We start from the raw sequence: 23566 nt of genomic DNA, 5'->3' as shown, positions 1-23566 counted from the left end.
ATGATCTGATTGGGAACGGGAGAACAGTTTAACGAGCGTCACACATGCGTTTGGCTGGAGTGTACTTCTTGCAATGCCCTTGAGCGGTTTAATCCCTTTGGCCTCCGGTTTAGAGGCATCTGTCTGTGTGCTGTATTCTCTCCTCTCTTCCCCCCCCACCTCCCTCCACACTGATTCACAAACACGCAGTGCCCTCAGGACTTGCTGATTCACCCCCCCTCCCCCCAGATCCTGGCCGCATACCCACATCGGTTTCACTTGGACAATACAAAGCTTTAATTATAAAAACACTGATGGTAGAGCAGATATCAGATAAACCTATTTTAAACCATCACAAAAAAAAAAGTGCCCAACCCTTTCCCTGTAACATCCTCCCAGTCCGATAATCTACATAAACAGAGTTGCTGAATCCTTGTAAACATGTGGGAGGGGGAGGGGGGAGAATAAGATTCACAATCCAGAGTTTACGGTCATGGCAAATCTCCAAGGAAATGAACACAAGAGTTCCTGTTGAGACCATATTTACAGCAGATGGTGGGTGGGTGGCAAACGTAGTGAGTTGTTGAGTTGTAAGAGTGGCAGATCAGTCTGCGCCAATGAAATCCCTTCAGCCGACGTCCTGTTTCTATCTGGTGCCCGCTGGGTAGAGCCACGTCGGCAGGGGAAGCCCGTGTAAACGGCCACCCCTGTACAGTCTGGAGGGCCTCGGTTACGAAAGTGACCACGTGGGTGGCGTTGTGGAGAGAATAAAGCAGGTCACGCACGCGCGCGCGCACACACACAATTCCGTCCTGCCCCGGCACCAGTGGGCAGGCTGCCGTCTCGGGCTGCGGCTTTCTCAGGATTCTGCGCGCCGCTTCCACGTCTGGTCAGAGTCAGGATCCGCACGCAGACTCACGCACAGCGAGCTCAGAGGCAGCCAGCGAGGCAGCTCGCCCCGCTCGACGCAGCTCAACAGAATGATCACGGCTTGGATCCGCCTCGGGGCTTTCGTGACTGACTGTCGGAACGTCCCAAACCTGGCCTCCCGTCCACCACCCCCCACGGTGACGGGCCAGGAAGACCGCAGGCAGTGACTGGAAGGAACACATTAGGCAAATCAAAAGGTTCTTCTCTCTCCCCCCTCACCCACCCTCCCCCCAAAAAAGTCCCCCAGCCCAGACCGATGTCATCTGCTGATGTCGCGGTTGCTGTCCCAGCCTTTTGTGTTTTTCTGTTCAGTTTTGAGACAGTCAAAGTAAGGATGGCGCAGACATTCTGCCAGAGTAATCCTTTTGGAAGGTTCGTACTCCAACATCCGCTGAATCAGGTCAAAAAGCTGGCAGTGCTCCTCACTCTCAGTGATCATATAACGCTAGACAGGAGGATAAACACAGCCTGTTAACCCACACTGAGACACACACAGCCCGTTAACCCACACTGAGAGACACAGCCTGTTAACCCACACTGAGACACACAGCCCGTTAACCCACACTGAGACACACAGCCCATTAACCCACACTGAGACACACAGCCCATTAACCCACACTGAGAGACACAGCCCATTAACCCACACTGAGACACACAGCCCATTAACCCACACTGAGAGACACACAGCCCATTAACCCACACTGAGACACACACAGCCCATTAACCCACACGGAGACACACACAGCCCATTAACCCCACTGAGACACACAGCCCATTAACCCACACTGAGACACACAGCCCATTAACCCACACTGAGACACACAGCCCGTTAACCCACACTGAGACACACAGCCCGTTAACCCACACTGAGACACACAGCCCATTAACCCACACTGAGACACACAGCCCATTAACCCACACTGAGACACACAGCCCATTAACCCACACTGAGACACACAGCCCATTAACCCACACTGAGAGACACACAGCCCATTAACCCACACTGAGACACACAGCCCATTAACCCACACTGTGAGACACAGCCCATTAACCCACACTGAGACACACAGCCCATTAACCCACACTGAGACACACAGCCCATTAACCCACACTGAGACACACAGCCCATTAACCCACACTGAGACACACAGCCCATTAACCCACACTGAGACACACAGCCCATTAACCCACACTGAGACACACAGCCCATTAACCCACACTGAGACACACAGCCCATTAACCCACACTGAGACACACAGCCCATTAACCCACACTGAGACACACAGTCCATTAACCCACACTGAGAGACACAGCCCATTAACCCACACTGAGACACACAGCCCATTAACCCACACTGAGACACACAGCCCATTAACCCACACTGAGACACACAGCCTGTTAACCCACACTGAGACACACAGCCCATTAACCCACACTGAGACACACAGCCTGTTAACCCACACTGAGACACACAGCCTGTTAACCCACACTGAGACACACAGCCCATTAACCCACACTGAGACACACAGCCCATTAACCCACACTGAGACACACAGCCCATTAACCCACACTGAGACACACACAGCCCATTAACCCACACGGAGACACACACAGCCCATTAACCCCACTGAGACACACAGCCCATTAACCCACACTGAGACACACAGCCCATTAACCCACACTGAGACACACAGCCCATTAACCCACACTGAGAGACACAGCCCATTAACCCACACTGAGACACACAGCCCATTAACCCACACTGAGAGACACAGCCCATTAACCCACACTGAGACACACAGCCCATTAACCCACACTGAGACACAGCCCATTAACCCACACTGAGACACACAGCCCATTAACCCACACTGAGACACACACAGCCCATTAACCCACACTGAGAGACACACAGCCCATTAACCCACACTGAGACACACAGCCCATTAACCCACACTGAGACACACAGCCCATTAACCCACACTGAGACACACAGCCCATTAACCCACACTGAGACACACACAGCCCATTAACCCACACTGAGAGACACACAGCCCATTAACCCACACTGAGACACACAGCCCATTAACCCACACTGAGACACACAGCCCATTAACCCACACTGAGACACACAGCCCATTAACCCACACTGAGACACACACAGCCCATTAACCCACACTGAGACACACAGCCCATTAACCCACACTGAGACACACAGCCCATTAACCCACACTGAGACACACAGCCCATTAACCCACACTGAGACACACACAGCCCATTAACCCACACTGAGACACACAGCCCATTAACCCACACTGAGACACACAGCCCATTAACTCACACTGAGACACACAGCCTGTTAACCCACACTGAGACACACAGCCCATTAACCCACACTGAGACACACAGCCCATTAACCCACACTGAGAGACACAGCCCGTTAACCCACACTGAGACACACAGCCCATTAACCCACACTGAGACACACAGCCCATTAACCCACACTGAGACACACAGCCCATTAACCCACACTGAGAGACACAGCCCATTAACCCACACTGAGACACACAGCCCATTAACCCACACTGAGAGACACAGCCCATTAACCCACACTGAGAGACACAGCCCATTAACCCACACTGAGACACACAGCGAAACACCGGCAGAGTCACCCTAACCCCCACCGATGGTTCAACTGATTTGTGTTGTTGGAGACGGGTTGTAGGGAGCTCGATTCTCATTAGTATACTGGCTTTAGCCCCCCACCCCAACCCCATAGCACCAAAAATACAAGGATGACCTCACAGCAAAGCAGCCTCTAGGTAACAGTGATCACAGCACGATAGAATTTCACATTCAATTTGAGGGTGAGAAGTGGGGGTCTGAAACTAGTGATTTAAACATAAACCAAAGTGCAGCATCAGGAATGCTGGCACTGAGCAGCGACTGGTACAGGTGAGCACACAGCTGGTCACAGCTGTAGGAAGGTTCAGCAAGGACATTATGGAGCTTAGGGCCTAGGTGGCTGACAATGTGACCATTAACGACCAGGCCAGAACTGGGAGGCGGCAGGGATCTGGGAAGAGGTTAGAGAGATCGGGAGGAAGGCAGGATCGGGGAGAGATTACCAACACAAGGTGGAGAATTTTCAAACAGGAACATTCAGACGGGGAGCCAGTGAACACAGCGGGGCTGATGGGTGAACCGGACTTAACAAGAGTTAGGATGACGGCGGAAGAGCTGTCAATAAGTGAAGTTTTTGGTGACTAGAAGAAAAGTGAGAAGTGGCACACTTTGGAAGGAGGAATTTGACAAGGAAGTCTACTATAAAGATCTGACACTGGGGAGTTCCGAGGAACAGAGGGACCTTGGTGTGTTTGTCCATAGATCTCTGAAGGCGGAAAGGCAGGTTAATAGGGTGGTGAAAAAGGCCTATGGGCACGCTCGCCTTTATCAATCGGGGTATAGATTACAAAAGCAGACAGGTCTTGATGGAGTTGTATAGAACTTTGGTGAGGCCACAGCTGGAGCACTGTGTGCAGTTCTGGTCGCCACATTACAGGAAGGATGTGATTGCACTGGAGGGAGTGCAGAGGAGATTCACCAGGATGCTGCCTGGGACGGAGCATTTAAGTTATGGAGAGAGGTTGGGTAGGCTTGGGTTGTTTACGGTGGAGCAGAGAAGACTGAGGGGCGACCTGATTGAGGTGTTCAAGAATATGAGAGGCATGGACAGGGAGGAGCTGTTCCCCTTAGTTGAAGGGTCACGAGGGGGCACAAGTTAAAAGTGAGGGGTGGGAGGTTTAGGGGGGGATGTGAGGAAGCGCTTTTTTACCCAGAGGGTGGTGAGGGTCTGGAATGCGCTGCCTGGGAGGGTGGTGGGGGCGGGGGATGCTTCACATTCTTTAAATAGTTCCTGGATGAACACTTGGCGCATCAGAACATTCAGGGCAATGGGCCAAGTGCTGGCGAGTGGGATCAGGTGGGCAGCACGAGCGATATCAGCCCAGCAAGCATTCCAATCTTACTTTCAATGGTTTGCAATTATCTCGGACGTATCTTCCGGCAGAACTGCTTTCATCCCAGTCCAAACGGCCGTGATAGAAATACTTCTGTTTTCTGTGGAAGGGTAAAATATCAAGGCGTATTTTAATTAGGCAAATAAGACCACAAGACATAGGAGCAGAATGAGGCCACTCGGCCCATCGAGTCTGCTCCGCCATTCAATCATGGCTGATATTTTTCTCATCCCCATTCTCCTGCCTTTTCCCCATAACCCCTGCTCCCCTTCTTAATTAAGAACCTATCTGTCTCTGTCTTAAAGACACTCAATGACCCGGCCTCCACAGCCTTCTGCGGCAAAGAGTTCCACAGATTCACCACTCTCTGGCTGAAGACATTCCTCCTCATCTCTGTTTTAAAGGATCGTCCCTTTAGCCTGAGGTTGTTCCCTCTGGTTCTAGTTTTTCCTACTAGTGGAAACATCCTCTCCACGTCCACTCTATCCAGGCCTCGCAGTATCCTGTAAGTTTCAATAAGATCCCCCCCCTCATCCTTCTAAACTCCATCGAGTACAGACCCAGAGTCCTCAACTGTTCCTCATAATCCAGGAAATTCCGTTTCTGTTGCATGTACACAGCGTGCTGGCCCTCTGGCAAAGACCACAAGATCCTCCCCTACCCTTGGCACAACCCCCACCACGATACGAACAAGACCCACTCTCCCCTGGTACAGGACCCCCTCCCTCCAACCCCCACGATGATACAAACAACAAAACCCACCCTCCCCCCTCCTTCGAGACACGCCAGGAGAGCACCCCTGCCAACCACCGCCCTGCAATACGGTACAAACCACACGATCCAACCTCCTGCCTTCCACAGCTCCCCCCCCCCTCCACCAATCCTGCTTCCTCCCCGAATGCAGGCATGCTCAGGGAGAGCCTCTGTTGAAAATTTATTTATTAGTGTCACAAGTAGGCTTACATTAACACTGCAATGAAGTTACTGTGAAAATCCCCTAGTCGCCACACTCCGGTGCCTGCTCGGGTTACACTGAGGGAGAATTTAGCACGGCCAATCCACCCTAACCAGCGCGTCTTTCAGACTGTGGGAGGAAACTGGAGCATCCGGAGGAAACCCACACAGAGAGAACATGCAGACTCCACAGAGACAGTGACCCGAGCCGGGAATCGAACCCGGGTTCCTGGCGCTGTGAGGCAGCAGCGCTAACCCACTGTGCCACCCACAGAACACCGCATTACACTCGAGACCACACCACTGGCTGCCCACCTGGTTTTCCGGATCATCCGTGCTGGGATGGGACCGAGGATTCTCTCCATCATGGCCAAGTGCTCTCGATTGTCATGAGTCTGCAAAGAGAATAGATTTTTAAAAAAAAATCTTACGTCTCTCCCCAGGGGCGGGATCGCGGAGAAAGTTTAAAACGCAGCCCACTTCTCTGCAACCAGCTCATTTAAGGTAGGCAATTAGATGAAGCGGGAATAATCCAGCCCATCCTAAACCTACCCTCACCGGACATTCGCAAACCTCGTTGGAAGTTGCAGCAAGAATCCTGGGACAATTTCCACCCGTCCTTAACCAGTGTGCCCTGGGGCAATGATCAGTGAACTCAAACCATCGTGCCCATGCATCAAACAGGGCGATTATGTTACAGGAACATAAGAACTAGGAGCAGGAGGAATTCTTCCTCTCGGCTACATTTTCCCACCTCTACTTACAACATAAGAACTAGGAGCAGGAGGAGGCCATTCGGCCCCTCGAGCCCTGCTCCGCCATTCAATAAGATCATGGCTGATCTTTTCGTGGACTCAGCTCCACTTACCCGCCCGCTCCCCTTAATTCCTTTACTGTTCAAAAATTTATCTATCCTTGCCTTAAAAACATTCAATGAGGGAGCCTCAACTGGGCAGGGAATTCCACAGATTCACAACCCTTTGGGTGAAGAAGTTCCTCCTCAACTCAGTCCTAAATCTGCTCCCCCTTATTTTGAGGCCGTGCCCCCTAGTTCCAGTTTCACCCGCCAGTGGAAACAACTTCCCTGCTTCTATCTTATCTATTCCTTTCATAATCTTAGCTGTTTCTATAAGATCCCCCCCATATTCTTCTGAACTCCAATGAGTGTAGCCCCAGTCTACGCAGTCTCTCCTCATAAGCCCACCCTCTCAACTCTGGAATCAACCTAGTGAATCTCCTCTGCACCCCCTCCAGTGCCAGTGTATCCTTTCTCAAGTAAGGAGACCCAAAACTGTACACAGTACTCCAGGTGTGGCCTCACCAGCACCTTATACAGCTGCAACATAACCTCGCTGTTTTTAAACTCCATCCCTCTAGCAATGAAGGACAGAATTCCATTTGCCTTCTTAATTACCTGCTGCACCTGCAAACCAACTCCTTGCGATTCTTGCACAAGGACTAGTCAACTCGGTCTGGTCATGCTTAGCCCTAGGATTACATCCCACCCTCACCCACCCAAACCCAACCTTCCAGGACAGCACCAAGAATCGATTTTTGATTTTACACACATTAGGTCACTTGGGCATCACACACTGATAAGAGTGCATCAGGTCCAACCTACCTGGAAGAGCGTAAAGCCGAGGTAATATTCAAAAATGATACAGCCTATACTCCACACGTCACATGGTTGGGACCACCCAAGCTCTGGAAAAGGAGCAGCATTCATTAGACGTGGACTGAGCGAAGCTGATCAGATATAATTTCTCATACCCAAGAAGTTAACTGGCTCCTTTTGCCCACTGTTGCTCCCCCCCGCCCCACCAAAAATACAAGGATTAATTAATTAATTACCTCACAGCAAAAGGAGCCTCTAAGTAACAGTGATCGCAACACGTTAGAATTTCACATTCAATTTGAGGGTGAGAAATCAGGGTCTGAGACTAGTGATTTAAACTTAATTAAAAGCAATTGTGAGACAGAGTTGGCTAAAGTTGAACCGGGAAGAGGTGAAAGAGGGGGGACTGGAGAGGAGTGGCGACAGACCATTTGAGATGTTTGAAAGCTCCCAGCAAAGACAGACCTCAGGAGGAGGGGGCACTATCTATCCATGGCTAAGAAACAGGGTAGTATTAAAGTGAAAGGAAAAGCCTACAACACTGCCAAGAATCATCGAGCAGTAAAATGGTGAGAGGAACTTCAAACAATCATAATCATTAGGGAAAAGGTATTAGTCAAACTATCTCGGGGGAGGTAGTGGAAGCAGATACGGTAGTGAGTTTTAAGGGGCGTCAGGACAGATACATGAATAGGATGGGAATGGAGGGATATGGGCCCAGGAAGGGTAGGGGGTTTTAGTTCAGTTGGGGCAGCATGGTCGGTGGAGGCTTGGAGGGCCGAAGGGCCTGTTCCTGTGCTGTAATTTTCTTTGTTCTAAAGTCTGACACTGGACCTGACGACCTGCATCTTCGGGTGTGACGGAACGGGGCTGCAGAGACAGTAGGTGTACTGGTCCGAATCACAGTTTGAAAACTGCGGGCTTCCCAGTGAAGAACACGGTGACAATCTTTCTTCCTGTCACAGAAGGGCTGTTAGTCGGTACAATTCTCTTCCGGGTGGCACAGTGGGTTAGCACTGCCTCCTCACAGCGCCAGGGACCCGGGTTCGATTCCCGGCTTGGGTCACTGTCTGTGCGGAGTCTGCACGTTCTCCCCGTGTCTGCGTGGGTTTCCTCCGGGTGCTCCGGTTTCCTCCCACATTCCAAAGATGTGTGGGTTAGGGTGGATTGGCCGTGCTAAATTGCCCCTTCGTGTCAGGAGGATTCGCAGGGTAAATGCATGGGGCCAGGGGGGTGTAGGGCCTGGGTGGGATTGTGGTCGGTGCAGACTCGATGGGCTGAATGGCCTCCTTCTGCACTGTAGGGATTCTATGATTCAGAGAACAGAGGAGGCTGGGGCATTGAATATATTTGAATTGGACAGATATTTGATCAGCAAAGGAGTCAAGGGTAATGGGAGGGGGTGGGGGGGGGACAGGGAAGTGGAAATGGGGCCACAGCCAGATCAGTCACAATCTTATTGCATGGTGGGGTAGACTCGAGGGGCCGAATGGCCTCCTCCTGCTCCCAATTCCAGTCTTCTTGGTCTGAACCACTTCCCGCCAACAACTGGCTATCCAAAACCCACCAAGTGATTTGCTCCCAGGCCGTTCAGTTGTTGCATTTTCACATTCAACAGACAGCGCGGCTACAACACGAAACACTCACCCAGTATGACCTCTGGCGCCCTATAGTGCCTAGTGGAGACTATGGTGCTGTGGTGCTCATGGTCAAACGTGGCACTGCCAAAGTCCACGACTCTGGTCGCTGTGTTTTTAACCACTCGCTCTTCACGCTTCTGTAAACGGAGAAAAACCAGCAGCTTTTACCAACTCTCCGCTGAGACAAATACACAGGAGATAACACACGGGGGGGACAGACACAATAACTCAGGAGATAAAGAGACACACACAACAACTACTGTTATTGGGGAGGGTTTAAACTAGATTTGCAGGGGGGTGGGAACCAGAGTGCCACAGCAGATAGTGGAGCAGGGGCGAAAAGACAGGTTAGTTCAAGCAAAATCACAAATGGAAGGGTTGATTGAGTGTGGTGGAAATAACCTTTTGAGGTGTGTCTATTTCAATGCCAGGAGTATTGTGGGGAAGGCAGATGAGCTGAGGGCGTGGATAGACACATGGAAATATGACATTATAGCCATTAGTGAAACTTGGCTACAGGAGGGGGCAGGACTGGCAGCTCAATGTTCCAGGGTTCCAATGTTTCAGGCAGGATAGAGGCAGAGGGATAAAAGGTGGGGGGGGGGGGTGGCATTGTTGGTCAGGGAAAATGTTACAGCGATACTCAGGCAGGATAGATTAGGGAGCTTGTCTACAGAGGCCCTATGGGTGGAGCTGAGAAACAGGAAAGGTATGACCACATTAATGGGGTTGTATTATAGACCACCCAATAGTCAGCGAGAATTGGAGGAGCAAATCAGCAGAGAGATAGCTGACAACTGCAAGAAACACAAAGTTGTGATAGTAGGGGATTTTAATTTTCCACATATAGATTGGGACTCGCATACTGTTAAAGGTTTAGATGGGATAGAGTTTGTAAAATGTGTTCAGGAGAATTTTCTACATCAGTATATAGAGGTGCCAACTAGAGAGGATGCGATATTGGATCTCCTATTGGGAAATGAGTTAGGGCAGGTGATGGATGTGAGTGTGAGGGAACACTTTGGATCCAGTGATCATAATGCCATTAGTTTCAACCTGACCATGGATAAGGATAGATCTGGGCCTCGGGTTGAAGTTCTGAACTGGAAAAAGGCTAAATTTGATGAAATGAGAAGGGATCTGGGAAGTGTGGATTGGCACAGGCTGTTCTCTGGTAAGGATGTAAATGGAAAGTGGGAGGCCTTCAAAGGAGAAATTTTGAGAGTGCAGAGTTTGTATGTTCCTGTCAGGATTAAAGGCAAAGTAAATAGGAATAAGGGACCTTGGTTCTCGAGGGAGATTGTAACACCGATTAAGAGAAAGAGAGAGTTGTATGAAATGTACAGGCAGCAAGGAGCAGATCAGTTGCTCGAGGAGTATAAAAAGTGCAAGAAGCTACTTAAGAAGGAAATCAGGAGGGCTAAAAGACGACATGAGGTTGCTTTGGCAGACAGAGTGAAGGAAAATCCAAAGAGCTTCTATAGGTATGTTAGGAGCAAAAGGAGAGTGAGGCATAAAATTGGTCCTCTTGAAGACCAGAGTGGTAGACTGTGTATGGAACCAAAAGAGATGGGGGAGATTAAGTCCCCCATGACAACTAACCTGTGACCCCCACACGTATCCATAATCTGCTTAGCAATTTCTTCCTCCACATCTCTATTACTATTTGGGGGCCTATAGTAAACTCCTAGCAACGTGACCGCTCCTTTCCTGTTTCTAACTGCAGCCCATATTACCTCAGTGTGCATATCCCCCTCAAAGTGCTTTTCCGCAGCCGTTAAACTATCCTTGATTAACAATGCTACTCCTCCACCTCTTTTACCAGCTTCCCTACACTTACTGAAACATCTATACCCCGGAACGTCCAACAACCATTCCTGTCCTTGTTCTACCCACGTCTCCGTAATGGCCACAACATCGTAGTCCCAAGTAGCAATCCACGCCCCAAGTTCATCCACCTTGTTCCGGATGCTCCTTGCATTGAAGTAGACACACTTCAACCCATCTTCCTGTCTACCGGTACCCACCCTTGACCTTGATACCTTCCCCAATATCTCACCACCCTCAACACTGACTTCCGGACTACAACTCCTTTTCCCACTCCCCTGACAAATTAGTTTAAATCCCCCTGAAGAGCCGTAGCAAATTTCCCTCCCAGGATATTGGTGCCCCTCTGGTTCAGGTGCACCCCGTCCTGTTTGTAGAGGTCCCACCTTCCCCAGAACGTGTTCCAATTTTCCACGTATCTGAAACCCTCCCTCCTGCACCATCCCTGCAACCACATGTTTAAGTGCACTCTCTCCCTGTTCCTCAACTCGCTATCACGTGGCACCGGTAGCGTACCAGAGATGACCACATGTTTTGTCTTTGCTCTCAGCTTCCAGCCCAGCTCCCGAAATTCCTGTTTTAAATCCCCGTCCCTTCTCTTACCTATGTCGTTGGTACCAATGTGTACCACGACTTGTGACTGTTTCCCCTCCCCCTTAAGAATCCGGAAAACACGGTCCGAGACGTCACGGACCCTGGCATCCGGTAGGCAACAAACCATCCTCGAGTCTCTTTTGCTGCCACAGAACCTCCTATCTATCCCTCTAACTAACGAGTCCCCAATAACTATTGCCCTCCCGCTCTCCTCCTTACCCTCCTGAGCCACAGGGACGGACTCAGTGCCGGAGATCCTCTCACTGCGGCTCACCACTGGTATGTCGTCCCCCTCAACCGTATCCAAAGCGGAATACTTATTGCTAAGGGGAACGACCACAGGGGATCCCTGCACCGACTGCTTCTTCCCAGCCCCTCTCACCGTCACCCATCTATTTTCATTCCGCGGAGTAACTGTATCCCTGAAGCTTCTGTCTATGGCCATCTCTGCATCCCTAATGATCCTAAGTTCCTCCAACTCCAGCTCCAGTTCCCTTACACGGTTTTGGAGGAGCTGCAGATGGATGCACTTCTCACAGGTATAATCAGCAGGGACACTGACGTCGTCCCTCACCTCGAACATAGTGCAAGAGGAACATTGCACTGCCTTCACACCCATCCTCTCTAGATACCTTGCCAGTACCAGGTAGAAACAGCAAAAAATGAATTAACTCACCCCCGCTCGCCCTTTCTGCCCAAGCCCTGTGAGCCAAAGCCCTACAGCTTTCACTCTGCCTCCTGCTCACTCTGCTGCCCGCTAACGACGCTGCCCGCTCAAAAGTGCGGCCTACTTTTAAACCCTCCAAAAACCTTTAACTTTCCAAATATTGATTGGAACCTTTGTAGGTCAAATAGTTTGGATGGGGCACTTTTTGTGCAGTGTGTGCAGGAGGGTTTCCTGACACAATATGTGGATAGGCCGACAAGGGGTGAGGCCACATTGGATTTGGTACTGGGAAATGAACCGGGCCAAGTGTTAGATTTGGTTGTGGGAGAGAACTTTGGAGATAGTGACCACAATTCGGTGTCTTTTGTTATTGCAATGGAGAGGGATAGGGCCGGACGGCAGGGCAAGGCTTACAATTGGGGGAAGAGGTAATTATGATGCGATTAGGCAAGAATTAGGGGGCATAAGATGGGAACAGAAACTGTCAGGGAAAGGCACTGATGAAAAGTGGAACTTTTTCAAGGAACAAATACTGGGTGTCCTTGATAGGTATGTCCCTGTCAGGCAGGGAGGAAATGGCCGAGTGAGGGAACCGTGGTTCACAAAAGAGGTGGAATGTCTTGTGAAAAGGAAGAGGGAAGCTTATGTAGGGATGAGGAAACAAGGTTCAGATGGCTCGATTGAGGGTTACAAGTTAGCAAGGAACGAGCTGAAAAAGGGGCTTAGGAGAGCTAGGAGGGGACATGAGAAGTCCTTGGCGGGTCGGATCAAGGAAAACCCCAAGGCTTTTTACTCTTATGTGAGGAATAAAAGAATGACCAGGGTGAGGTTAGGGCCGGTCAAGGACAGTGGTGGGAACTTGTGTATGGAATCAGTAGAGATAGGCGAGGTGATGAATGAATACTTTTCTTCAGTGTTCACCAAGGAGAGGGGCCATGTTTTTCAGGAAGAGAAGGTGATACAGGCTAATAGGCTGGAGGAAATAGATGTTCGGAGGGAGGATGTATTGGCAGTTTTGAATAAACTGAAGGTCGATAAGTCCCCTGGGCCTGATGAAATGTATCCTAGGATTCTTTGGGAGGCGAGGGATGAGATTGCAGAGCCTTTGGCTTTGATCTTTGGGTCCTCGCTGTCCACGGGGATGGTGCCAGAGGACTGGAGAGTGGCAAATGTTGTTCCTCTGTTTAAGAAAGGGAATAGAAATGACCCTGGTAATTATAGACCGGTTAGTCTGACTTCGGTGGTTGGTAAATTGATGGAAAAGGTCCTTAGGGATGGGATTTACGACCATTTAGAAAGATGCGGATTAATCCGGGATAGTCAGCACGGATTTGTGAAGGGCAAATCGTGCCTCACAAATTTGATAGAATTTTTTGAGGAGGTAACTAAGTGTGTTGATGAAGGTAGGGCGGTTGATGTCATATACATGGATTTTAGTAAGGCGTTTGATAAGGTCCCCCATGGTCGGCTTATGATGAAAGTAAGGAGGTGTGGGATAGAGGGAAAGTTGGCCGATTGGATAGGTAACTGGCTGTCTGATCGAAGACAGAGGGTGGTGGTGGATGGAAAATTTTCGGACTGGAGGCAGGTTGCTAGCGGAGTGCCGCAGGGATCGGTGCTTGGTCCTCTGCTCTTTGTGATTTTTATTAATGACTTAGAGGAGGGGGCTGAAGGGTGGATCAGTAAATTTGCTGATGACACCAAGATTGGTGGAGTAGTGGATGAGGTGGAGGGCTGTTGTAGGCTGCAAAGAGACATAGATAGGATGCAAAGCTGGGCTGAAAAATGGCAAATGGAGTTTAACCCTGATAAATGTGAGGTGATTCAGTTTGGTCGGACAAATTTAAATGTGGATATCAGGGTCAAAGGTAGGGTTCTGAAGACTGTGGAGGAACAGAGAGATCTTGGGGTCCATATCCACAGATCTCTAAAGGTTGCCACTCAAGTGGATAGAGCTGTGAAGAAGGCATATAGTGTGTTAGCTTTTATTAACAGGGGGTTGGAGTTTAAGAGCCGTGGGGTTATGCTGCAACTGTACAGGACCTTGGTGAGACCGCATTTAGAATATTGCGTGCAGTTCTGGTCACCTCACTATAAGAAGGATGTGGAAGCGCTGGAAAGAGTGCAGAGGAGATTTACCAGGATGCTGCCTGGTTTGGAGTGTCGGTCTTATGAGGAAAGGTTGAGGGAGCTAGGGCTGTTCTCTCTGGAGCGGAGGAGATTGAGGGGAGACTTAATAGAGGTTTATAAAATGATGAAGGGGATAGATCGAGTGAACGTTCAAAGACTATTTCCTCGGGTGGATGGAGCTATTACAAGGGGGCATAACTATAGGGTTCATGGTGGGAGATATAGGAAGGATATCAGAGGTAGGTTCTTCACGCAGAGAGTGGTTGGGGTGTGGAATGGACTGCCTGCAGTGATAGTGGAGTCAGACACTTTAGGAACATTTAAGCGGTTATTGGATAGGCACATGGAGCACACCAGGATGGTAGGGAGTGGGATAGCTTGATCTTGGTTTCAGATGAAGGTTGGCACAACATCGTGGGCCGAAGGGCCTGTTCTGTGCTGTACTGTTCTATGTTCTAGATACTAAATGGTTTTTTTGCATCCGTATTTACTGAGGAAACGGGCATGGAGTCTACGGAAATAGGGCAAATGGGTGGGGAGGTCATGGAACCTTTACAGATTAAAGGGGAGGAGGTGCTCGCTGTCTTGAGGCAAATCAGAGTGGATAAATCCCCAGGACCGGACAGGGTATTCCCACGGACCTTGAGGGAAGCTAGTGTTGAACTTGCAGAGGCCCTGGCAGACATATTTAAAATGTCAGTATTCACGGGGAAGGTGCCGGATTGGAGGGTGGCTCATGTTGTTCCATTGTTTAAAAAAGGTTCCAAAAGAAATCCGGGAAATTATAGGCCAGTAAGTTTGACGTCGGTGGTGGGCAAGTTATCGGAAGGTGTGATAAGGGATAGGATCTACAAATATTTGGATAGACAGGGACTTTAGGGAGAGTCAACTTATTAGGGAGAGTTTTTCGAGGAGGTTACCAGGAAAGTGGATGAAGGGAAGGCGGTGGATGTTGTCTCCCTGGATTTCAGCAAGGTCCCTCAAGGGAGGTTAGTTAGGAAGGTTCAGTCACTGGGCATACATGGGGAGGTAGTAAATTGGATTCGACACTGGCTCAATGGAAGAAGCCAGAGTGTGGTTGTGGAGGATTGCTTCTCTGAGTGGAGGCCTGTGACTAGTGGTGTGCTGCAGGGATCAGTGTTGGGTCCACTGTTGTTTGTCATCTATATCAATGATCTGGATGATAATGTGGTAAATTGGATCAGCAAATTGGCTGATGATACAAAGATTGGAGGTGTAGTGGACAGTGAGGAAGGTTTTCAAAGCTTGTAGAGGGATTTGGACCAACTAGAAAAATGGGCTGAAAAATGGCAAATGGAATTTAACGCAGACAAGTGTGAGATATTGCACTTTGGAAGGACAAATCAAAGAAGAACGTACAGGGTAAATGGTAGGACTCTGAAGAGTGCAGTTGAACAGAGGGATCTGGGAATACAGGTACAGAATTCCCTAAAAGTGACGTCACAGGTGGATAGGGTCGTAAAGAGTGCCTTTGGTACATTGGCCTTTATAAATCGGAGTATCGAGTATAAAAGTTGGAGTGTTATGGTAAGGTTATATAAGGCATTGGTGAGGCCGAATTTAGAGTACTGTGTACAGTTTTGGTCACCTAGTTACAGGAAGGATGTAAATAAGGTTGAAAGAGTGCAGAGAAGGTTCACAAGGATGTTGCCGGGGCTTGAGAAGCTGAGTTACAGAGGGAGCTTGAATAGGTTGGGACTTTATTCCCTGGAGCGTAGAAGATTGAGGGGAGATTTGATAGAGGTGTATAAGATTTTGATGGGTATAGATAGAGTGAATGCAAGCAGGCTTTTTCCGCTGAGACTAGGGGAGAAAAAAACCAGAGGGCATGTGTTAAGGGTGAAAGGAGAAAAGTTTAAAGGGAATATTATGGGGGGCTTCTTCACGCAGAGAGTGGTGGGAGTGTGGAATGAGCTGCCGGATAAAGTGGTAAATGCGGGGTCACTTTTAACATTTAAGAAAAACGTGGACGGGTTCATGGATGAGAGGGGTGTGGAGGGATATGGTCCAAGTGCAGGTCAGTGGGACTAGGCAAAAAATGGTTCGGCACAGACAAGAAGGGCCAAAAGGCCTGTTTCTGAGCTGTAATTTTCTACGGTTCTACTCAGGAGATAAAGAGATGCACACAACTACTCACACGATAACACACGAGACACACACACAACTACTCAAGGAGGTCATGCACAGGAGACACACACAGGAGAGGGTGAGTGGTGAAAGTCCCAGTACTTACACATACCTTTTCCACGTTACACACTACTTCATAGTCCGAATTTACAAAAAGAATGTTCTCTGGCTTTAAGTCGGTGTGAGTGAGCTTGTTGTCATGTAAAACTATTCAAAAAAAAAGAGGAATAAGAAAAGATTAGGCAATAAGACCGGCTGCTAGCGAACAAATAGGTGAAGGTATGGACTGACAGCAAGCAACGTCCCAATCTGCTGGAGGCCATTACTGTTCAAACAACCCATAAACGCAAGGCCCGCCACCCGTCAAACGAGATGATACTCACAGTTAACTGCATGGCAGGTTTGAAAGGCCATGTGTCGGACTTGGTGAATAGGGTATGGCGTGTAATTGTTATCTTTCAAGAAATCAAAGGTGCTCTGGCCAAGTAATTCAAAGGATATACAGATATGGCCATGGTAATCGAACCAATCAAACATCTGGACACATTGACTGAAAGGGAAAGAGAGAGAGAGGTGTTAGATACAGAATGCACTGCAGCCACAAGGAGGGCCCATTCGATGCTCCCACCCAAAGGCACAAACATCGCGATGGATGCTCTGCCCCTGTGGCTATCACAGGTCCCCAGAGCTTCTCTCTGCACAGTCCACCTCATTACCTCCTTTGTTGAAACTTGGGTTTGCAGGCAAAATATCTGAAGGGTCTTTCCTGCGCAGTTTGACTCTGCGAGAGATGAAAGGGGATAAGATTCCCTTCCCCGGGGAGATATTGCCAAGTGGAATAGTGTGCCCGGTTTTGGTCTCCCTATCTGAGGGAGGATGTGGTGGCATTGGAGGCAGTTCCGAGGAGGTTCACCAGACTGATTCCGGGGATGGAAGGGATGGTGTACGAGGAGAGATTAACCAGTTTGGGGCTTGTACCCGCTGGAGTTTAGAAGGATGAGAGGGGATCTGATCGAGGGATATAAAACCCTAAAAGTGATTGATAAAGTAAATGTTTCCCCTTGTGGGGCAATCTAAAGGGCACAGGTATAGGGTGAGAGGCGGTAGGTTTCAAACTGAGATGAGGAGGAGCTACTTCTCACAGATGGTGATGAATTTATGGAACTCGCTGCCCCATCGCGCGGTGGAGGCTGAATCATTGAATGGGTTCAAAGACTATTTCCTCGGGTGGATGGAGCTATTACAAGGGGGCATAACTATAGGGTTCGTGGTGGGAGATACAGGAAGGATATCAGAGGTAGGTTCTTTACGCAGAGAGTGGTTGGGGTGTGGAATGGACTGCCTGCAGTGATAGTGGAGTCAGACACTTTAGGAACATTTAAGCGGTTATTGGATAGGCACATGGAGCACACCAGGATGATAGGGAGTGGGATAGCTTGATCTCGGTTTCAGATAAAGCTCGGCACAACATCGTGGGCCGAAGGGCCTGTTCTGTGCTGTACTGTTCTATGTTTCAAGAAGGAGATAGATATATTTCTAATAAGAAAACGGGTTAAAGGGATATGAGGAACAGTGCGATGAAGTTACTGTGAAAATCCCCTAGTCGCCCACACTCCGGCGCCTGTTCGGGTACACCGAGGGAGAATTTTTCACGGCCAATGCACCCTAACCAGCGCGTCTTTCAGACTGTGGGAGGAAACCGGAGCACCCGGAGGAAACCCACGCAGACACAGGGAGAACGTGCAGACTCCGCACAGACGGTGACCCGAGCCGGGAATCGAACCCGGGTCCCTGGCGCTGTGAGGCAGCGGCGCTGACCACCGTGCCGCCCTGGTAGGGAGGTGGATTTGAGAGCAGGGAGAGATCAGCCTTGGTCTGATTGAATGAGGGGGCAGGCTCCAAGGGCTGAATTGCCTGCTCCTGCTCGCTCTGCTCCCTCGCGCTGTTAGAAGGAGATGGGGTTTCTCACAAGGTGGCGAAAGTTACTCACAATTTGTTATCTGGATCCTTCTCGTTAATTTTTTCCAGCACATTTATCTCCAGACGGGCGGCTTCTCGGTACTTCTCCACATTCTTAATTATTTTAAGAGCCACCCGTGAACCACTCCTGTGAAGAGAAAATGAAGCCATCATCTCACTGGCTACATTCCCACATCGGCCAATGATAAATCTTTCTGTATCTGCGGCCAGGGACAGGGGGAAGCATCAAAGACCCGTGGAGTTGGGCTGAAAGGTTTGTAACTGCGCAATCATAGAACTACTGGCGTTTACTTTAACCCGCAGTTTACCCCCTTCTTCGAGGTTGGTTCAAATGTTTAAAATTCATTTGTGGGCGTCGCTGGCTGGGCCGGCATTTATTGCCCATCCCTAGTTGCCCCTGGAGGCCAGTTGAGAGCCAACCACATTGCTGTGTGGCTCTGGAGTCACATGTAGGCCAGACCGGGGTAAGGACGGCAGATTTCCTTCCCTAAAGGGAACCAGATGGGTTTTTCCGACAATCGTAGAATCCTACAGTGCAGAAGGAGGCCATTCGGCCCATCGAGTCTGCACCGACCACAATCCCACCCAGGCCCTATCCCCATAACCCCACATATTTACCCTGCTCAGCCCCCTGACACTAAGGGACAATTTATCATGGCCAATGCACCCTAACCTGCACGTCTTTCGGACTGTGGGAGGAAACCGGAGCATCCGGAGGAAACCCACGCAGACACGGGGGAGAACGTGCAGACTCCGCACAGACAGCGACCCAAGCCGGGAATCGAACCCGGGTCCCTGGCACTGAGGCGTTGATGGTAGCCATGATGTGGAGGTGCCGGCGTTGGACTGGGGTAAGCACAGTAAGAAGTCTCACAACACCAGGTTAAAGTCCAACAGGTTTATTTGGCAGCACTAGCTTTCGGAGTCTCGCTCCTTCATCGGGTGAGTGAGGACATGTGTTCACAAACAGAGCATGGTACATTGGGGAAACCATGCAGACGCTACGACAACGGATGAATGAACACCGCTCGACAATCTCCAGGCAGGAGTGTTCCCTTCCTGTCGGGGAGCACTTCAGCGGTCATGGGCATTCAGCCTCTGATCTTCGGGTAAGCGTTCTCCAAGGCGGCCTTCACGACACACGACAGCGCAGAGTCACTGAGCAGAAACTGATAGTCAAGTTCCGCACACATGAGGACGGCCTCAACCGGGATCTTGGGTTCATGTCACACTATCTGTAACCCCCACGACTTGCCTGGGCTTGCAAAATCTCACTAACTGTCCTGGCTGGAGACAATACACATCTCTTTAACCTGTGCTTAACCCTCTCTCCACTCACATTGTCTGTACCTTTAAGACTTGATTACCTGTAAAGACTCGCATTCCAATCATTATCTTATAAATTGAGTTTGTGTCTGTATATGCCCTGTTTGTGAACACAACTCCCACTCACCCGACGAAGGAGCGGCGCTCCGAAAGCTTGTGCTGCCAAATAAACCTGTTGGACTTTAACCTGGTGTTGTGAGACTTCTTACTGTGAGGGCAGCAGTGCTAACTGCTTCTAGTTTCTACGTTCCTATCAGCAACTGAATGTCTGTCCTTCTGGCTCGCGCGAGGCGAGGGTTTAATGCGACTGAATCAACCGAGCGACGCATCGCGGAGCAGGAGGCGGCGCGTTGTGCGATCGGCGTACCTGCGGTGGTCTATGCACTGGACGACTTTGCCAAAAGTCCCTTCACCTAAAGTGTTAACAATCTCATCTATCAAGGGAAGAGGAAAAGAGATTAAATGAGCCTTTCGGAGGGGACTGCGTGACGGACAACGTGTTTTAAAATAAAAAGGACACAATCGGCTTGAAGGTATATTACAAAGCCTGAAGTAAGTCACATGTCTGAGGCAGAAAGCATATAACACCATCTGCCGAGAAAACAAGATTTCTGTACAATATTATTGTCCTGCATTTAGGATAAATTATAACAAGTATAAACAAATATAAAACATAAAAGCAGGAGGAGGAGGAAGGGAATTAGAAAATTAAAAAACAGCAATGAGAGGTCTGTAACTTTTTTTTTTCGGGATCTTAACTATAGAGCTAAATGAAGTTACGATTTAAGCTTGTACATCTTTCTTGTAGCCAGTCGCCGTTACGATAGATCAGGTGGCCCTCGTTGTCATCCTCCACACTCTTGGCCCTTCTGCTGCTCTGATGACTCCGCTGTGTAGGCAGAATCCCGGACGCCAAGGCGGTGACAGCAACACACACAGGCCCATCAAACAACCATCCAAGTCAATTGGAGAGAGACATTTTCAAACCAGCAGCCACATTGGATGGTTTGGGGTTTTCGCATTGTAGAGAAGGGGGGCAGCGATGGAGTGGTCGATTGCCAGATTGTCAAGATTCCAGGCAATTCATACGCCCACATAGGATATATAACGATAGGGATATTGCAAGGGAACATGTCAAGATACACAGTACTAACTCAGAAAATGAAAAAATAAACATTTCAAAACCCCCAGCTGCATCTTCCCACCCCATCCAATACAGTTCAGCAAGATTTAAGTTTACAAATCGCTAATCACTGCTCCCAATAAGTCCGTTCTAATGCAATTAATTTAAGCCATTCAATTCAAAAACTTTTCCCAGCTGAGTTGCAGTGATACTAATCGGTTGTCTTTGCAAATTGGGACTGGAAATACCCCGCTGCCCTGCCCAACCGTGCCGATTGCTGCCTTCAGCAGGAATAGGCATGGTCCACCTCTACGTCCTCGGCAACCAGCCACGGCTGTCCTCTCTGGGCCGCACAGTGGGGGTGCCGGTGAGCGCCAGGAGGGGGGTCCGAGCGGGCGGCAAGGCGGCTTGGAGTTGGCCAGCTAGGTGCCGATTTGATCGCAGCTGCAGTTACTCAAATTTACGGAAGTAAAGAACGTTAATATCGCTGCAACCCCTTTCCTAAGAGAAGAAAAAGACCCTTGCTCTGCCAAGTGTACTGTTCAATGCATTACTTTCCATTCTTATAATCCAGATGTTAAGGCTAAACTCAACTCCTATCTTAACACAAGCAGCCCCACGCACGCACGCACACACACACGCACGCATCCACACTGAGACAGGAACACTCAACACATGGTTAAATTTTTCTCCCTTCCATGATCAATTCTATCATACGTGGCCGGATTTGGAGAAACCCAGTGCGCGCCTCTGCAGGTTTACGCAAGTGGGGGAAACAACGAAAGGTTAGGGGGGGTGGGTGGGGCAGGGGGGGGGGGGGGGGGGGGGGGGGGGGGAGAAAGAACAGCATTTCAACAGAAAGGGCAGGGGAGGAGAAAAATTAAATATAAAAAAAAACCCTTTGCTCTGTTTGGAAATAGCGGAAGAGAGAGAGGGCGAATGGCTGGCCCCAAACCAAACAGTCACGAGGCTGCATTCCATCACTTGGCCCACACTCCCACCCCGTCCCAGCCCCGCGCTGCTGGCTGGGGGTGGGGTGGTTAGACCTGGGCAGACGGCTCCGTAACCATGTCGGGACAAGAGGAGGAGGAGGAGGAGGAGCAAGATGCCAGTGAGACAAAAGGGGGGGGGGGGGGGGGGGGAGATTCCAGTTACTCCCACGTGGACGGCACGGTGGTTAGCGCTGCTGCCTCACAGCACCAGGGACCCGGGTTCGATTCCCGGCTCGGGTCACTGTCTGTGTGGAGTCTGCATTCTCTCCCCCGTGTCTGCGTGAGTTTCCTCCGGGTGCTCCGGTTTCCTCCCACAGTCTGAAAGACGTGCTGGTTAGGGTGCGTTGAGCCGAACAGGCGCCGGAGTGTGGGCGACTGGGGTAATTTCACAGTAACTTCATTGCAGTGTTAACGCAAGCCTTACTTGCGACGAATAAACAAACGAGTTAAGAGCGGACACAGACTGTGGTGACGGAGGGAATCCACACACAGTGAGACAAATCATGGAGAGGGGTGGGAGGATTGCAAAAAAGCTCCTCGGCACAGCGTTCTCCCAGAGATTGCAAGAAAGTCAGCAGTTAGTCGGCTACCCCGCTCTCACCTATTGAGCTCACAGTGAATGAGATTGGCTCTGGGGGGGGTGTCACTTGCTGTGCGGAGGGAAGTGAAACTACAGAGAACAATCCTAGTGCCTTCCTGGGCAGCCCTCGATAGCTGCTGGACGGACGCTACGCCAAGGGAAGGCTGAACCGCAACAACCTCCTGGCCACCCAAAAAACCCCCAAACCGACGGCAAGTATGTGGGCTCACTGAAGCAGACGGATCGATGGAAAAGAGTGTGCGAGAGAGAGAGACAGAGAGAAAAAGAGAGTCGCCGCGGTCCTAGCTCACAGCTGTCCAAGAGACAACAGACAGACAACCAAGCTTGTGGGCTTGTGCGAGTGTTCCACCTTAAAACAGTCCACACAACCATAAAAAGAGCAGAATAAGAAAAGTGCTTTACTTACCCAGTCCTGTGGGCTGTAAAGAGAAAAGCTATTGACACACTAATAGAGAGGCGGGTGTACTCACCGAGGAAGACCGACTATATGACCTGCTTCTGTGCCGTCGCCGCTTGTGCTTACGTCTGCTGCTCTTCCGACTCCTGTAGCTCCGGTCCCGTTCCCCTGTGAATGCCGGTAGTTGTACGAATTGCGGGAGCAGTAGTCGGACTCGTGGTAGCCGTCGCCCTGGTCTCGGCTGTAGTTGCCCCTGTAAGCGTCACAGTACCGCCTCTCATTGTACAGTCGCCGGTCGCACGAACAGTTCTCGATGCTGTAGCCCATGGCGAGGGGGTTGGGGGAGAGAGAAGGGGAGTGGGGGGAAAGCAAGACATTAACTGGCTGACAACGTGACGGCAAGAAACACTGCCGGGATGGCTCAGAAAAGGTCAGCAAATTCTGGACGGACCGGCTGAACCAGACAAGCTGGTAATGCAGCAACAGAAAATGCTGGAACCAGAAGAAAAGATGCTGGAAAATCTCAGCGGGTCTGGCAGCTTCTGTAAGGCGGGAAAAGAGCTGACTTTTCGTGTCCAGGTGACACTTTATCAAAGCTCAAAGGGTCAAACAGCTCAAAGCTTTGACAAAGGGTCGCCTGGACTCGA

At 50.0% G+C, this 23566-nt stretch overlaps 1 protein-coding gene across 3 annotated transcripts; it reads right to left on the bottom strand.

The window, feature by feature from the left end:
* Nucleotides 1-252: 252 nt before the first annotated feature.
* Nucleotides 253-23237, bottom strand: LOC144489582 (dual specificity protein kinase CLK2-like). 3 transcript variants are annotated; one of them, XM_078207449.1, is made up of 11 exons: nucleotides 22993-23237; nucleotides 20602-20695; nucleotides 20174-20240; nucleotides 18491-18607; nucleotides 16884-17050; nucleotides 16613-16707; nucleotides 9142-9271; nucleotides 7501-7583; nucleotides 6195-6274; nucleotides 4935-5025; nucleotides 253-1354 (listed from the first exon to the last, which is right to left on the bottom strand). In XM_078207449.1, exons 5-11 carry the CDS (start codon nucleotides 17035-17037, stop codon nucleotides 1169-1171), a joined length of 819 nt encoding a protein of 272 aa, XP_078063575.1. In that variant the 5' UTR covers nucleotides 17038-17050; nucleotides 18491-18607; nucleotides 20174-20240; nucleotides 20602-20695; nucleotides 22993-23237; the 3' UTR covers nucleotides 253-1168. The 3 variants fall into 3 exon arrangements, with proteins under 3 accessions (XP_078063575.1, XP_078063573.1, XP_078063574.1); XM_078207447.1 differs by lacking the exons at nucleotides 20602-20695; nucleotides 22993-23237 and having other exon boundaries at nucleotides 16607-16707; nucleotides 20174-20569; XM_078207448.1 differs by lacking the exons at nucleotides 20602-20695; nucleotides 22993-23237 and having other exon boundaries at nucleotides 20174-20545.
* Nucleotides 23238-23566: the final 329 nt, after the last annotated feature.

The sequence above is a fragment of the Mustelus asterias genome, unplaced genomic scaffold, assembly GCF_964213995.1.
Source record: "Mustelus asterias unplaced genomic scaffold, sMusAst1.hap1.1 HAP1_SCAFFOLD_2328, whole genome shotgun sequence".
Taxonomy (NCBI): Eukaryota; Metazoa; Chordata; class Chondrichthyes; order Carcharhiniformes; family Triakidae; genus Mustelus; species Mustelus asterias.
The sequence above is the reverse complement of the archived record's forward strand: the minus strand, read 5'-3'. Positions and strand labels throughout refer to the sequence as shown.

Coding starts and splice junctions, on each gene's coding strand:
- LOC144489582 (XM_078207447.1), bottom strand. CDS start 20,397: ATGGTGTTATATGCTTTCTGCCTCAGACATGTGACTTACTTCAGGCTT. Junction 17,051..18,490: donor AAGGATCCAGATAACAAATT/GTGAGTAACTTT, acceptor TTTCCCTTTCAG/TCAATGTGTCCAGATGTTTG. Junction 5,026..6,194: donor CGGATGATCCGGAAAACCAG/GTGGGCAGCCAG, acceptor ACCCTTCCACAG/AAAACAGAAGTATTTCTATC.